This window comes from Triticum aestivum, chromosome 2B, assembly GCF_018294505.1.
Source record: "Triticum aestivum cultivar Chinese Spring chromosome 2B, IWGSC CS RefSeq v2.1, whole genome shotgun sequence".
NCBI classification, from domain to species: domain Eukaryota; kingdom Viridiplantae; phylum Streptophyta; class Magnoliopsida; order Poales; family Poaceae; genus Triticum; species Triticum aestivum.
In genome coordinates this window covers 559,362,986-559,380,345 of record NC_057798.1, presented here as the reverse complement: position 1 = coordinate 559,380,345, position 17,360 = coordinate 559,362,986, and the positions used below count along the sequence as shown (strand labels likewise).

Below are 17,360 nucleotides of genomic sequence, written 5' to 3'. Positions count from 1 at the left end.
ATAGTGATGTGCATTACCGAGAGGGCCCAGAGATACCTCTCCGACAATCGGAGTGACAAAACCTAATCTCGAAATACGCCAACCCAACATGTACCTTTGGAGACACCTGTAGTACTCCTTTATAATCACCCAGTTACGTTGTGACGTTTGGTAGCACCCAAAGTGTTCCTCCGGTAAACGGGAGTTGCATAATCTCATAGTTACAGGAACATGTATAAGTCATGAAGAAAGCAATAGCAACATACTAAACGATCAAGTGCTAGGCTAACGGAATGGGTCATGTCAATCACATCATTCTCCTAATGATGTGATCCCATTAATCAAATGACAACACATGTCTATGGTTAGGAAACATAACCATCTTTTGATTAATGAGCTAGTCAAGTAGAGGCATACTAGTGACTATATGTTTGTCTATGTATTCACACATGTATCATGTTTCCGGTTAATACAATTCTAGCATGAATAATAAACATTTATCATGAAATAAGGAAATAAATAATAACTTTATTATTGCCTCTAGGGCATATTTCCTTCAGTATGAGCCTGTGAAGAGAGAGCAACACGAGTGTCAACACTTGCATGTGGGGTCACGACTTGGTTTGATAACCGAGTCTCCTCTTTGAGAACACTAGATACTGCTTCATCAAGGGTGGGCCAATCCGGAGCTGAATAGATCATTTTTCTTAGAAGATCAAACTCTTGGTTTAGCCCTTCCAAAAAAGTTTGAACACGAATGGGCTGAAACCATTCACGAAGAAGAGCCAAGTCTTTTGGATCATTAGACTTGAAAGGACGAAAGAACTCAAGGTCTCTGTATAACCTTTTCAGTTCACCAGCATAATCTGTTATAGACCTCTCTCTAAGGTTTCTCATCTCATGGAGCACCCTTGTCACTTGCATCTTGTTTGTTTTGCCAGAGAGTTGCTGTCCAATTTCCTTCCACACTTCTGTTGTAGTTTGCAGGTTCTCAACCTGCTCATGGACCGAAGGCTCCATCAACCCCAACAACCACACCGTAACACGCTGCTCATTCTGTTCCCATTGCTCCAACTCCAATTTATCATCTGGTTTCCTAGAAGTGCCGTCCAAAAAATGTTTGAGGCCATGAGATCCTAGAATCAGAGTAGCATGCCGTGACCAACTGAAATAATTTCCAGGTCCAGAAAGCCTGACCGGGTTAGGCTCCAAAGTGATGGTTCCTTTAGATTTTTGCTGGGATTGCTTAACAAGCTGGGCAAATAATTTTTGCATACTCTCACATAGTTTGTCTACACTGGCATCTCCCATCTTATCTTTAATTTTATCTCCCATACAATCAGGTCATGACCAGATCACTAGTTCACCAAACACTCAGGTTCTAGAAAAACACAACACACTTATACGGACATCAAAACAAAGGATGAACTGTACTTGTAGTGCACACCTGAGCCAAATCACATGGAACAGCCTAACCTTGCATCAATCGGACATCCAGCTAGCTAGCTCACTTCTTGGATAGAGACAGCTTGATGAAGACACAACAGCACCAAGCAATTTTTTTCAGCGACAACAAGATGCACCGGTCGGCGACTGCGACGGGATACAACAGACTGACACTCGCGGTGGACCTTGCCGCAACCTCCAGAAGAAAACTAAGGCGACGACAGCGCACTACAGTACCTCGCAGCCGACGACTGCGCTCTACGGCACCTCACGGCCGACGACGGCGACCACGACACAAGCGGCGCTAGCTCCACCCGCGAATCACGGCAACACCGCATCGTGCTTGACCAAACCGCAGCGAGATCACGCAGGATCAACCCGTTCCGATGCCATGTTGAGATTTGGAGATATTTGGATTCGAGTTCTAGGGATTTGACCGGAAGAACATGGGGAAAAACTCTGAGACCTTCTGCTCTGTTCGAGCGAGCCCCTTTTCTCTTAATATTGTGATTCTTACACTCCAGTCCTCCACGAATTACATATTTACTTAGTTACATATAAGATATAACTCAACAAGGCTATATATGGTGTTAGCAGAGGTGCTCTAGTTTAAATGTAGTTGTTAACTACTACTCCCTCCGTTCCTAAATATAAGTCTTTGTAGAAATTTCACTACGAACCACATACGGATGTATATAGATGTATTTTAAGTGTAGGTTCATTCATTTTGCTTCGTATGTAGTCCATCTAGTGTAATCTCTACAAAGACTTATATTTAGGAATGGAGGGAGTAGTCATCATGAGAGCCAGACAACCAAACACCGGGTCGAAATTGGTTTCCGATGACAAAACCTCTCATACAGGCAACCAATCAACACACAAACATCGATTTTTACCCTGTATTTGCTCAACCTGTCTCCACTTAGCCTGACTCGTTTTACTCCTCTAGGCTCGGCTCACCCAAGCAACCAAACGCGCCCCTGATACTTGTAGCCTCAGCCTGGTGATTGTTCTGCGTATGTAAAACGACGCGCCCGCTTTGCCGCGTTGGTCTTTCCCCCTTTTGTACTAGTAATACTCGTTGGCGCAGTAGGTGGTGGCATCGATAGTGGTCAACGGCCGGTCCACCATTCCCCTCTCGCCCCCACATCTCATCCTTTTGCTCTAAAAAGCTGCGGGCCGACCACCGCGCTTCCTCACACCCTTCCAGCTCGCGACGCCACCTGAGACCTAACCACCTCGGCTGCTAGTGCTAGACGGGCACGGCCTCGCCGACTCCTTCTTCCATCAGGGTTTGGTCTCATCTGTGGGAGCTCACGCTCTTGGATCCAAGTTCAGGTTTGATCTGTGAGGAAGTTCGATTTGCAACTCTGCAGTGCTATTCCGAACCGGAAGCTTGATCATGGAAGGGGCCACTCCCACTCCCGCTCCCTCAAACACAAGGTACATACTACATGCCGTATCTCCATGTGTTTCTTCTTGTCGATTAATCTCGCTAAAATCTGAACTCCACCGCTATGTGCTGGCGTTGCTAGGATTGCTGTGGTCACCGGCGGGAGCAAAGGGATCGGGCTGGAGGCGTGCAAGCAGCTGGCAGGCGGCGGCGCCATCACCGTTGTTCTGACGGCCAGGGATGAGGCGAGGGGGACGGCGGCGGTCGAGCAGATCAAACGGCTGGGCCACGCAGATGTCATCTTTCATCAGCTAGACATCACGGATGCTTCCAGCATCGCTCGACTCGCAGATTTCATCAAGACCCGTTTCGCGAAGCTTGACATCCTGGTATGTTTTTCCTCTTTTGGGCAGTTTATTATCTTTTTTGATAAAGGGTGTTTTTATTGACTCATAATGTAGCATCAAGGGGATACAGAACACAATGAGAACACACCCGGCCTCTGCATAACTATGATGCACACAGCCAACACTAACACACACACAAAAAGAATCACACTAGCAAAGGCAAAGTCATATAAGACCGAAGCTATGCATAGGTGAACAAAAGAAAAAAATAACCATCAACACCAACCATCTCTTCATAACACAAGGACTACGAGAAAGGTTCTTCAAGCGACGCCTCCAGGAAGGGAACGACGTGCAAGCGCCGCCGTCACCGGATCCAACCATTGAATGTTAGATCATGGGTTTTCACCCTGAAGATTATGTCCGAGCAAATTCCAAGCAATGCCTTCAACAAGGTAACGGCGCAAACACCGCCATTGCCAGGTATAACCAGTAAGGGTCAGACCTAGGGTAGTAACCCCGGAGCTCGAAACCAAGTACTCAAAAAGCACCACCCATCCAAGTCATCATGTGTTGCCACCTCCACTTTCCGCAATCCCAGCAGTGTTACGAACGGAATAAGGTCATTAACGAGGAAGGAAGGGCAACGGCACCGTCAAAATCCCAGATCGGGACGCTTCAGCAGTCTCACGTCGTCCTAGCAAGTGAATGCCGGTGGCAGGTCTGCAGAAGACACCATCATGCATCGCCTCTTGCTATGGCGTCCTCGTCAACAACACCGGACTAGTCGCGGCGTCCAGTTACCATGCCCATGTAAGATGCCGTCGACGAAGACGCTGGCTGTTACATCTGTACGTCGGCTATCGAGAGCAGCCGGTGTGAGGTCGCACCACACTGCAAGGTTGCTCGCGCCATCAAGAGCCCAGAAGGCCATCTGACGGCTCCATGCACCAAAGCAGCCGATGTAGGGTATATGCCTGGCTACCGTCCAGCCATGGTATCTGGACATGCTTGACACATACGATGCCTCATACAGCCACGATCTGGACTTCCCTAGTCTGGCTGCCACCGTAGAAGACACCTGACGAGAAGCTGTTATCTGTCACTGTCATACTATTCCGGAGCATAGTCTCTAGCTTGTTTAGGGGCTGCAGTATTACATTTTTTTTCAGTCCCTCCGATTCATATTAATTGTCACTGATCTACTACAAAACGAGTAGCAAAATAATGAATAATATTTTTGATTGAACCTTGGTATGATAAGTGGATGATAACAAGCGTGTGATCCACAGGTGAATAACGCCGCAACTGATGGGATTGAGCATGTCATTGATCCAGTTTATGGCTTAACGCCCGGTGATGAAACGGTAACAACGCCATTTCGACGTTTATTTTCGAGTGTTTAGCTTGTGGGAAGATCAAACTGTTTCAATAGTTTCCCCTTTTTGTTATAGAAGGAAAAAAAATTGTTTCATTGCTCTCCCCCAAAGTGGGAAAAAAGAGCGCCATTTCAGAGTACTGCCAACCGTACAATTTTAAACATCTGCGCAATTTAGTTTCAGGAGCATATAAGATTATCACTGACCCATCAACATGTCATGTCAAGCCCATAATTAGTCGACTATTGTTGATATAAAGATTCGGGGTCGCCTACCAGGCTTGCCACGCGGTTGCTTAACTAATCAGTGTGGTATCATCTATTCAAAATTATCCTTAAGCACCACTTGGTACATACGACACTGAAAGCATGTCATTTTCCTCCATGGGTTCATACCACAACAGTTCAATGGCATGGATGCGGGCCAGAGGATCGATTGGATGTGGACCAGCTGCCGGCAGACGTACGAGACTGCGAAACAGGGCCTGCAGACAAACTACTACGGCACAAAGCGGGTGACGGAGGCTCTCCTGCCCCTGCTCCGATCCTCATCCGACGGAAGGATCGTCAACGTCTCCTCCAACTTCGGATTGCTAAGCGTAAGCATCATGCGTGGATCAGCACGCACCACAAATAAGTTCCTCCAACAGCAACAAAAAAGAGGTCATGATTCGACGCCAACTTTCTTCCTTTCCGGCCGCAGTTTTTCAGGAACGAGGAGCTGAAGCAGGAGCTGAACGACGTCGACAACCTGACCGAGGAGGGGCTGGACGAGCTGCTGGCCATGTTCCTGAAGGACTTCGAGAGCGGCGGGGCGGAGGCGCGCGGGTGGCCGGCGGAGTTCTCGGCGTACAAGGTGGCCAAGGCCGCCATGAACGCCTACTCGAGGATCCTGGCCAAGAGGCACCCGGAGCTGCGCGTCAACTGCGCGCACCCCGGCTACGTGAAGACGGACATCACCAGGAACTCCGGGATCCTGACGCCAGAGGAGGGCGCGCGCAACATCACGAGCGTTGCGCTGCTGCCGGAAGGCGGGCCCACCGGCAAGTACTTCTCCGAAGGCGAGGAGGCATCCTTCGTGTGAAAAAGCATCTGTAATATACTACGTAGGAGTACTACTGTTTTGTTGCACTTTTTTCAATAAATGACATTTCATTGAATAAATATATCGATGTGATACAATCGCATGGAAAGAAAGCCCGGCCTCTGCATAGCTAGATGCACACAGCCAAAAAAGTCCAGAGTACTCTAAAAGCAAAAAGATAATTCGATACAACGCCAATCAAAAAAAATGTCCAGCCTAAGGAGTGGCAGATCCTATCCGTAGGTCACACCGCCATCCATGGTGGTAGAAAACCTCCCTGGCCGTACGCTCCAGCCGTGTAGACGCCATCATAAAAAGGTCTCTGTCCTCCGGCCTCTGCAGGATAGACCAAGTACGGAGCCATCGTGTACACACATGAATAACCTGCATAGGAGATGAGACACATTTGTTATTAAAAATCACACATTCCTGGTAAGCCACAGTGCCCAGCATAAGGCCGCTGCTCCCACAAGAATATGTGCAGAAAATTATTTATCAATACCCCGCAACCAGTTGCCGAACAATGTTTCGTGCACTACGTGGTGGGTATAGATTCGAAGCTACTTGAACTATGGCCCAAACTGCCCGAGCGAACTTGCAGTCAAAATATAAGTGTTTAATAGACTCGTCATGTTGGCAAAAGACACATGTCTTGGAACCATGCCAGTTTCGTTGTACCAGATTGTCTCTAGTTGGGATGACTCCTTTGTTAAGAAACCAGAGGAAAATCTTCACTCTTAAAGGAATTTTGAGCTTCCACAATTTCCTGTTATCAACTGGAACATCACAATGAACCATTGCATCATACATGGATTTGACTGAAAATTTGCCATTCTGATGCAAGTTCCATCAGAAAATGGCCGGCTCACCTGACAGTTGAATGTCCTCCAGGCGAGTGAGTAATTCATTCCACGCTGCCAGACGAGGGCCAAAAAGGTCCCTACAGAAAGAAATATCAGGATTTTCTTGTCCTAAAACTTGTTTGATTGTGACAAATTTATGTCTAACAATCCTATACAAGCTCGGATATTGCATCATTAGTGGGTTATTCCCTAGCCAGGTATTTTTGTTGCGCTTATGTGGTAAAATGATATGCAAGTTCAAGAATAAGGCTATGTTGAGTTAAAAAAAGGAATAAAGTTACGTTTGTTTGGACTACGCATGTGATGGAAGATGTCACTGTCTAATTTTTTTTTTTGAGGGGACGTCACTGCGTAATTGTGATGTGAAAACTGTTGTACGGGGAAAGCACCCGTGACCGGTGGCTGGCGCATAATTTTAGCAATAGGTAGTCAAAGTAAAAGGAAAACCAATCCAAATTATGAAGACTCTCCATCCCAAGAAGTTCTTAAATCAAAGTTACGCTAATCTCACGGGAAATGGGAGTGAGGAAATCACTAGCTATTCAGAGCATCACACCCAGACGCCCCAAACCCGTCTCAAATGACAGGACGAACGGCTCAGTCAAAGCGACCCAGACGGACGCCTCAAATGCTCAGGCTGATCGGCATCCCTCATATCCAACCCAAAATTGAGCTGGATACGAGAAGACTTGGGCACGTTCGTCACGTCGGACTGACGATGGGGTACCATAGAAAAACAGTCAGCCCAGCAGTCCGAAGCTCGTCTCCTCCATCGGACCGATGACGCCGCATGCCGCCATTCCGATGGGCCTCATATTTCCTAGCCCGCCTAGTGAAGCCGACCGCCGGCATCGAAACCCTACCCATTCATATTATTTTCCTCCCGTCCGCAGCCACCGCACTTTCCAATCGCTGTCCGCCACCACTATTAACCATGCCCCCACGCCGCCGGGTAAGGAGCTACCCATATCTAACGCCGGAGCACCAACTGCAGCTCCTTGAGCAGATCCGGGCAAAGCGTGAAGCCCGGATCGTCGCGGGGCTACCTCCGGACACGGTGGATCCGGAGGAGGACTTGGAGGTGGTGGAGGACGATATTGACGACAAGGAGGAGGAGGATGAGATGGAGGAAGACAAGGAGCCGAAGGAGGATGTCGGGGACACTGGGGACGCAGATCTGCAGGCAGAGCAACAGCGATCCACGATGAAATGAAGGAAGACGAGCCGAAGGAGCTGGCCGAGGAGAGGCTGGACGAGCTGCTGGCCATGTTTCTCAAGGACTTCGAGAGCGGCGGGGTGGAGGCGCGCGGGTGGCCGGCCGAGTTCTCGGCGTACAAGGTGGCCAAGGCCGCAATGAACGCCTACTCGAGGATCTTGGCCAAGAGGCACCCGGAGCTGCGCGTCAACTGCGCGCACCCCGGCTACGTGAAGACGGACATCAAACTCCGGGATCTTGACGCCCGAGGAGGGCGCGCAACATAACCAGCGTTACGCCCGAGGAGGCATCCTTCATGTGAAAAAGCATCTGTAGTACGTACTGCTGTTTTGTTGCACTTCTGTGGTAAAATAATTTGTAAGTTCAAGAATAAGTGTTGAGTTAGAAAAAGGAATAAAGTAACGTTTGTTCCTTTGTTGGACGTGGAGTTACTGGGCTCGAGCTCAAATGAGCTCGGAATCCAGGACGTTGAGTAACACATGTGGATGTGGTCCATCTGGCGCAGGTGGGGTGTTAGAATATGGATACTGTTCAGAAATACATACCTGACCGCGGGGGGTTGGCGGGCCTTATTTTAACGGCATGGTAGCGTCTGGCGAGGTGGGTCGTGGGTCGGAATCGACGTACCCATCTGATATGTGGACCAGATCTTGTCTAAAAAAGGAAATTCACTTTCCATTCGGTGGGTTCACGCAGAAAATTGGCTGCCATTAGGGCGGAGGTCATTTGGGAGCTGGGGACTGGGTCATAGAGAGAAGGAGCGCCGGCGGCGAGGCACCATGGAGTCCCTTGGATTTAGTGATTGACAAGATTTGCTTTCGGTCTGAATCAGATCCACTTTCCTAGAGGAAGTCGCGGAGAGCTTGGTGCCGCCCTCTATGCTGGCAGCGGCGACGGGAGGCAATATGGTGGTGGAGCAGGAGGTGGTGGAGCAGGAACGGGCAATGGACAGCGCCGAAGCTCAGATCTTGACGGCAGGCGGCCAAGGTAGCGGCAGCCACGTACAGGAGAGAGAGCTCACCCCCGACGTCAAAGTTGATGAATCCCCGGGCGCCTGGATGGAGTAAGAGGTTAGTGGTGGAGTTGTTCTTGCAGTCATTAATTTAGGGCTGCAAAAGAAAGAACATTTGAGGAGAGGAATATCCCTGCCATTAGTAGGTGTTTGCAGTAACTTAGTGTTGGATTTATACTCGCAATCAGTAAAACTAGGTATGTACATGAAAGTTCCGATGAGTGGAGTAGAACAACTAGGGATTTACATGCAGTCAGTAGGCTATAATTCTTTTTTACCCCATAGTCATGCTTGCCGAACCTTGGGCAGTTAATATGTGAGTTGGCTCCGCTTGCAGGCTGAGGAAAGGTGCTGCTACACCGAGCAAAACACCGTGCCTAAATCTTGTCAGTGCATTCGAGAATACCGTGCCCAAACCATGGGCAAAGCCGCGTGCTGCACAACATGTGCAAATGTGGTTACATGCATCAAATATATTGTCAGCAAACTTCATCATCTCAAGCTGGATGTGTCTGCATGCAGTTGCAAGGTGCGAGAGGCACCGAGCATTTATCTCCTTCAGTAGGGCTATCATCTCATCGCTCGCCTGGTACATGAAATGGGAGTTTGCAGTGATACAGGGCGTGTGAGTGCACTAAAAAAGACACATTTGTGACATTATGGGCCGAATGAATTTTGTGTGTGTCATGGTTATGACATTTCTATGACGATAATTGTGACAAAAACACGTATTATCGTAGATGTGGTGGGCTCCTACTTCTGTGAGAGAAAATCATGACAGAAAATAGGTTTTCCGTCCTGGATGGGCTGGAGATTCACCTGCATGACATTCTTTGGGCCATCCATGACGGAAAAAATCATGGTAGAAGTAAAGGGGAGGAAAATTTCAGGGAGTTTTCCGGTTACAGTGGATGGTCGGAGCCGAGCGGTGCACTGTGGTTTGCGCATTTCTCTCGTATACATACGCGCGTGTGTGCGAGGTGTTGTGCTTTAACTAAACCCAAGCGAGGCGTTCGATTACTAAACCCGAGAGATTGCACTAGTTGGAGGTGGTCGCACAGTCATCACGTCGCCGCCGCGGGCTGCCCGACAAGGAGGAGCGACTCCTCGTGTGGGTCTACCGCAGTTAACTTACAACAGTGGAGAAAGATGTCCACCGGCTCAGGAGGAAAAACACAAAGGTACTCTGACTGGGCCTCGAGCAGTCCGTACGTGAGGCAGCGAAGGTAGTGGTGGAGGCGGCCAGAGTGTCCAAGCTCAAGAAGAAGCAGGACCGCATCATCTGGAGGATGAAGGGCCACACCATCTCCTCTTCTTCCTCCGATGTCACTGACGGCTCCGACGATCCCCCCCCCCTACTGTCGCAGACGTGTACAACTAGGCCTTTGATTTTTTTTCACTGAGAAAGGCAAATAAAACCAAATAAAAAGTAGAACAAGCAAATGGTAAGTATGTGTGAAGGGACATGCGTTTGTTTGATGAAATCTCCGTGGCAACGGCACCATAAATTCATCTGCTACTTGTGATAGGCATTGAGATTTCCCCGAAGAGGAAGCGTGATGTACAGTAGCAGATAATATTTCTTGCAGTTAAGAATGAAGGTTTATCGAACCAGTAGGAGACCCATGCAAAAAATGTAAATGGTACTTGCACACACACACACACACACAAATACTTGCACCCAACGCGGGCAAGAGGGTTGTCAAGTTGGCCAAAGAAACCTCATAGATCGCAAAACAAACATAGCTCTAAAATCACACATAAAGTTCAGAAAAGACTTAATTACTTTAAATGAATAATCTGATCGTAAACCCACAATTCATTGAATCCCAACAAAGACACTACAAAAGGATTACATCGAACCGATCTCCAAAGAGAACATTGTATTGAAATTAGAGAGAGAGAGAGAGACAGAGAGAGAGAGAGAGAGAGAGATCTACTGCTATGGACACGTAGGTCATGTGGGAACTACTCACACATCATCATGGAGGCAACAAGGTTGATGAAGATGACCTTCAGGACTGATTCCCCTCCGCAGAGTACCAGAGAAGGCCTCCTGATGGGATCGCAAAAAAACAAAGGCTTGTGGCGGTGATCAAATTGTTTCGGGTCTCGCTCTGGGGGTTTCTCGATTTTAGGGAATTTATAGCGCTGGAATTAGGTGAGACGGAGCTACGAGGGGTCCACAAGCTCAGTTGGCGCGCCGTGTGAGCTTGTGGCTCTCTCATATATCTTTTGTCCTCCGCCAAAAGCTTATATGGTCTTTCCTGGTCCAGAAAATATCACCATAAAGTTTCACCATGTTTTGACTTCTTTTGGTATGGTTTTTCTGTGAAACAAAGAAGGCAAAACCAGAAACTGGCACAGGGCACTGAGTTAATAGGTTAGTTCCCAAAAATAATATAAAATTACATATAAAGCATACAAGATTGATAATATAACAACATGAAACAATAAAAAGACGTATCAACACGTTCGTTGGGCCTAGGAGCGCCAAGATGGAAACTTTCGAAGACTTGGCGCCTACTCCAAGAATTAGAAGTCGTCAACATCACCATTATCCTAGATGTAACAAACTCATGTACATCTCCGATACCTATATAAATCAAGGGGTGAGGTACGTAGATGATCATCTTGTAGGAGATATGGCCTAGAGGCAATAATAAATGTTGTTATTTATCCCCATGTTACTAATTATGTTTATATTCCATGCTAAACTTGCTATGGTTCTCGAGTTTTCAATAACCACGAGGCTTGGAGGAAGACTCATATGCACGTGTGGAGTAATAAACAATAAAATGTATTCCTAGTCTTGCCTCTAAGACTAGCTCAAGTATTGCATGATGATCCTGTTTTCCTGATCATGGGCATGACTATTCCGGCAATTTTGAGGGCACAATGTTAGAAGAACACTTGTGTTGAATCGACCCGAATTGATGTTATGCTATGAGATACATTCGTCAAAAGTACTCACTCCATTTTTATTTAGTTCGCATATTAGCTTTGGTCAAATTCAAGCTTTACCAACTTTGACCAAGTTTATAAACAAAAATATTAAGATATACAATAACAAATCAACGGCATTAGATTTATTAATGAATGTACTTTCACATCGTATAGATTTATTATGATAAATGTCTATATTGTTTTCTATAAACTTGTTCAAACTTTACGAAGTTTGACTTCAGTCAACTTTAATATGCAGAGTAAATAAAAACGGAGGGAGTAAATGGTTAATAACACAGAGATAGTTAATGTTTGTATAATACCTTAGACCATGAGAGTATCGAGTTCCTTCATACTTGCTTCGTGAACTTTGGGGTTTGTTAAACGTCATCCGTAACTAGGTGGCTATTACGGTGGCTTACGGGTTCACATGGAAAGAGTTTTTGCAAGACTCGGTGGCCCAAAACACTGATGAGCAAATTAAATGATGGAGATTCCACACACTCTTGTGTTTGTATTAATCATATATTCCATGGTATGTAAAAACAACCAGATATGTCTGATACTCCCAAGTGTTGCGAGTACAGATACCAAAGTGATCAAAGTACTGATCATGGGACAATAGTGAAACATGTCATTGAGTACTAAAGTAGCACCGATGACATGTTTTCGCGCAAGTAGAGATTATGAAGTGCTCGTTGTAAGTAATTATATCAATACGGTCTTCATCAATGCTCCATGCGATTTTTTGATTTAAGTTAAGGGTTTTGTGTAATACACGATGTGGTGACACGGTAAGTTGGAATTGCTCCAAACAGGTTACTGTGGTGAATTCTATAACAACAGCTAAGTATGTTGACGCTTTAGAAGCGACAAAGAAGATGTTGAATCATATAGTTCATTCACGAACTTAGTATGGTTCCGAGAAGGCTTTGGTAAATGGAACACTATTGTAGATAGTTGCTCCATAGCTCAGTCTGGGGAATCAAGGTTCGACGAGTGATTCACATATATACAAAGCCAAGTCCACAAAAAATATGAATTTTGTGAAAGAGTGTAAACGCGAGGAGATGCACACATACACACGGGACTGAAGTTGTCAGATCCGTTGGACAACGGGCTATACCACAAGCAAAGCATATTTTACACCAGTATGCCATAGGTGTAATGTGCATTAGCATTGACTAGATTATTGACTCTAGTGTGATAACCCACAAGTGTAGGGGATCAGTTGTAGCCTATTTCCATAAGTAAGAGTGTCGAACCCAACGAGGATCTAAAGGTAGAACAAATATTCCCTTAAGTTCTATCGACCATCGATACAACTCTACGCACGCTTAACGTTCGCTTTACCTAGAACAAGTATGAAACTAGAAATACTTTTTAGGTGTTGTAGGATAGGTTTGCAAGATAATAAAGAGCACGTAAATAAAAGCTAGGGCTGTTTAGATAAATAAACAAGTAAGTTAGTATAGCGAGTGTGTAAAAGTGGTGGTAGGAGTTGTGGAATTTTCCTTGAGCAATTGGCTATGTTACTAGACCGATAGCATGTTTTTATGTGGGAGAGGCCACTGCTAGCATGTCATCTCTTACATGGAATTCTATGCACTTATGATTGGAACTCCAGCAAGCATCCGCAAGTATTGTCATTCATAAAGGTAAAACCCAACCATAGACTTAATATATATTGGTTCCCCTTCAATCTCGTATGCATCAATTTCTATGTTAGGCTGAAGCTTTTGTCACCCTTGCCCTCCAATACATAGGCCGATCAACAGACAACTAACCCTATGGTGTGATCCGCACGTGCGCTCATATGGTGGGCACCAAAGGACAGCAACATAACCATAAGCAAATTAAACCAATCATAGCAATTCACCAATCACCGATAGGACAACAAAAATCTACTCAAACATCATAGGATGGCAACACATCATTGGATAATAATATGAAGCATAAAGCACCACAAGTAGAGGTTACAGCGGGTTGCAGGAGAATGGACTGCTGAATATAGATGAGGGGAGGTGATGAAGATGTTGGTGAAGATGACGAAGGTGTTGGTGTAGATCGCCGTCACACGATGATTGCCCCGGCGGTGTTCCGGCACCACCGGGAGAGAGGGGAGAGAGGCCCCCTCCTTGTTCTTCTTCCTTCACCACCCCTAGATGAAAGAAGAGTTTCCCCTCTGGTCCATGGCCTCCATGGCGGCGGAGTGGCGAGAGCCCCTCCGAGATTGGATCTATCTCTTTGTTTTGCGGCCCTGATTCTGGCCTTTCACTGTTTCTTAAATTCCAAGGGATCCGTAAATCCGATTAGGATAAAATTTTAACACGATTTTTATCCGGATATTAGCTTCCTTGCATCCAAAGGATACCTCCAACCGATCTTCAGGGTGGCCACAAGCCCCCTGGCCGCACCCTCGGTAGGGGGGCGCTCCTCAAGGGCTTGTTGGCCCCCTCGGGCATCGTCTCGCATCGATTCCGCTTCCCAAAAATCACATATATTCTAAAAAACATATCCGTAAATTTTTATTGCGTTTGGACTCTGTTTGATATGGATTTTCTGCAAAACAAAAAACATGCAACAAACATGAACTGACACTGGGCATTGGATCAATATGTTAGTCCAAGAAAATCATATAAATTGTTGCCAAAAGTATGTAAAAGTTGTAGAATATTGGCATGGGACAATAAAATATTATAGATAGGATGGAGACGTATCAGCACCCCAAGCTTAATTCATGTCCGTCCTTGACTAAGTAAATGAAAAAAAGATAATTTTTGATGTGGAATGCTACCTAGCATAATCTTGATCATGTAATCTAATCATGGCATGAATATTCACTACTGCAGGATGCTGGTAACGCGACACTGCGATCAGAGATCCTTTTGACGAAACTGCGTGCGATGCATTAATCGCAAATGTTGATTTAAAAAACTTGTCAAAAAAGATGCAAAACATTTGCGATGAATGATACATCAAACACGATTCAAATTTTAGTTGCATGTGCGATGAGGGGCATACAGTTGATCCGTACGAATTGTTTGCGATGAGACAGAACAACAGAAATAAGCAGCCAGATCAAGGTGTGTGCGATACACGGCATACAGTTTGCTCCGATGAACCATTTGTGTTGAGGTGAAAAGAAACGATTCGGCATAACAAGATGTGTGTGATACCAGGCAAACATGTCGGTAATCAGAATTGTGTGCGATCATTATAGATAGTCCATATGGTCTTTTTTTGTGAATTGTGTGCTCGTCAGGGCACACAGTTCAACAAACCAACCTGTGGGCGATAATGTAGAAGATCTCTGTCGAATACATATTACTAACTGTCTGTGATGAGATTGACAGGATAAACAGAGATATATACAGTCTGCTTAATTTAGTCCTTCTTCTTCTTCTTATTGTTGTTGGATGGCCCCGCGACATCATCTTGGCGAGGACGCTTCTTGCTGCTAACCGTTAGCTTTTCGTCGCCGCCGTCGTCGTCATCATCATTGTTGTCGTCGTCCTCCTCCTCCACGTTCAATCATTCCTCCTCTTCATCATCGTCGTCCTCTTCTTCGTCCTCCGACGGCTCCTCGTCCGTTTGGTTGTTGTCTGACGACTCCGGGGGTGGCGTCCCTTCCATGAACCGGATATGACGAGCAGGATGATTCCGATTTTGACCTATCATCGGGCGCCAAACTGCTGGCCGAACTATCATCCTCGCTGTCGCTCAACATGGCTGCAAAGTGTGTGCTAGTGTGTAGTGCATCCTGCCGGGGACAATGAAGATGGTGGACACTTAAGCGTGGTATGCAGAGAAGAGGAACTACCAATTGAAGCAAGGTTTTTTGCATGGGGGTGGGGGGAGGAATTGAAGCGGGGGTTGACGTATTATCTAACCACTAATATAATCAACCGCAATTATTTGTACCCAATGGCTCCAAATTCCCAGGGTTGTGCAGGACTCCTATTGGCTATGTGGTTGGTTTCCTTTTTTAGGATAAAAACAAGGAACGAGTTTTGGGATTATGCACAGGTAACGGTACGAATGGAGTAGGACAGTTGGCAAGCAATATGTTGAGCTCTTCTTATTGATAGAGCCAGTAATAATCAAACTAGAAAGGAAAAGAAAAAAGGCAAAGAAAAACATCTGCACGAATCTTCGCGTAACATCAATGGCATAGGACCATATGTGCATTATTTAGAGCACATCTAGATGTGCTTTAGCAATACTGTCAAACAAACCCCTGATCATCATTGCAAACAGCGCATAGAACATGGCTAATGTGACAACCACAACTACACATGCTAGTTCCTTCTTGTCTCTTGCTTCCATCTATTGCCTGTAATTGATTCTTTCTTGCTTCATCATACTGATTGTACATTCCAGATCAGCTAGTTTCTTCTTCAGCTTTACGTTATCTTCTGCGAGCTTGGTGATAACACTCCGAGCCCTGCCATGCCATTCTTCATCCAGCCAGTTAACGAAGGCACAAGCCTCATATGCCTGCCAATGTTAAATAGTATTTAGGATGAGCGGTGGCATTAACTCAAGTAAAATGATGAACTTAGCACTAACCTCTAAGGGGCAACTGAGAAACCGCCTGCGAATGTGGAATCCCTCTGTGCATACACGTCGAGCGGGAGTGTGCCCATGCACACAACTCAGCTTTTGGTACTTCTCGGTGGCGCAAAACTCAGAGTCGAACTCGTGTTGCGGGAGTCTGGAGTCATGCTCCGGATCTGGCGGCAGATCGCTTTCCTTGGGGGGAGGGGGTCATTTAGGACGGATTTAGCAAGGAGCTACTTTGGACATGCTAAAAAAGATTAGGATAGATTGGAACCTAACAGGACGATTCAGATTCGTAGTACACCTGCCTTTTGATGAACTTAGGCAAGCGCTCGGCGGCAACCGCCATCGTGGCGGCGATACGAGCAGGAGCAGTTGCACCGAAACCATCTGCACTACTCGTCCGCATTCCCCCAATGTTAGCTCCACACGAGGGAATTTGGAGGCTATGTAGGGATTGGGGGAAATGGGGAAACTGTGGGGATAAACTAACGATCGGGAACTACTTATGGCACTATATGTTGGAGTATATGGCACATTGTTTATACATGTCATTTGTGGTAGGTATTACAACGTCACACATGATTTCCGCACAAAACCGTCTGAGAAGACAATGTAGGTGAGACACGGTTGCCGTTACATAACTGTATGTGATGTACTACCTTGTACATATAATTGAGTTACATTGATATGATACGTCTCCAACGTATCTAGTTTTCCAAACAATTTTGCCCTTGTTTTGGACTCTAACTTGCATGATTTGAATGAAACTAACCCGGACTAACGCTGTTTTCAGCAGAACTGCCATGATGTTGTTTTATGTGTAGAAAAGAAAAGTTCTCGGAATGTCCTGGAAATCCACGGAGGCACTTTTTGGAATTAATAAGAATTTTTGGCGAAAGAATCAACACCAGGGGGCCCACAAGCTATCCACGAGACAGGGGGCGCCCCCCTAGGGCGCGGCCTCCTATCTTGTGGGCACCCTGGACCTCCACCGACCTCAACTCCAACTCCATATATTCACGTTCAGGGAGAAAGTTTCATTGCGTTTTACGACACGGAGCCACCGCCAAGCCCTAATCTCTCTCGGGAGGGCTGATCTGGAGTCCGTTCGAGGCTCTGGAGAGGGGGAT

At 46.2% G+C, this 17,360-nt stretch overlaps 1 protein-coding gene across 1 annotated transcript; it reads left to right on the top strand.

Moving 5' to 3' along the window:
• The first annotated feature begins 2,524 nt into the window (after positions 1-2,524).
• Positions 2,525-5,740, top strand: LOC123046026 ((+)-neomenthol dehydrogenase). The gene is made up of 5 exons (XM_044469305.1): positions 2,525-2,868; positions 2,961-3,207; positions 4,458-4,532; positions 4,948-5,142; positions 5,247-5,740. The coding sequence occupies exons 1-5, from the start codon at positions 2,828-2,830 to the stop codon at positions 5,625-5,627; spliced, it is 939 nt and encodes a 312-aa protein (XP_044325240.1). The 5' UTR covers positions 2,525-2,827; the 3' UTR covers positions 5,628-5,740.
• The last annotated feature ends 11,620 nt before the right edge of the window (positions 5,741-17,360 follow it).

Bases quoted from the DNA above. Each gene is read 5' to 3' on its own strand.
- LOC123046026 (XM_044469305.1), top strand. From the start codon at position 2,828: ATGGAAGGGGCCACTCCCACTCCCGCTCCCTCAAACACAAG. The intron at 2,869-2,960 runs GTACATACTACA...TGGCGTTGCTAG, and splicing joins CCCGCTCCCTCAAACACAAG to GATTGCTGTGGTCACCGGCG. The intron at 3,208-4,457 runs GTATGTTTTTCC...TGTGATCCACAG, and splicing joins TCGCGAAGCTTGACATCCTG to GTGAATAACGCCGCAACTGA.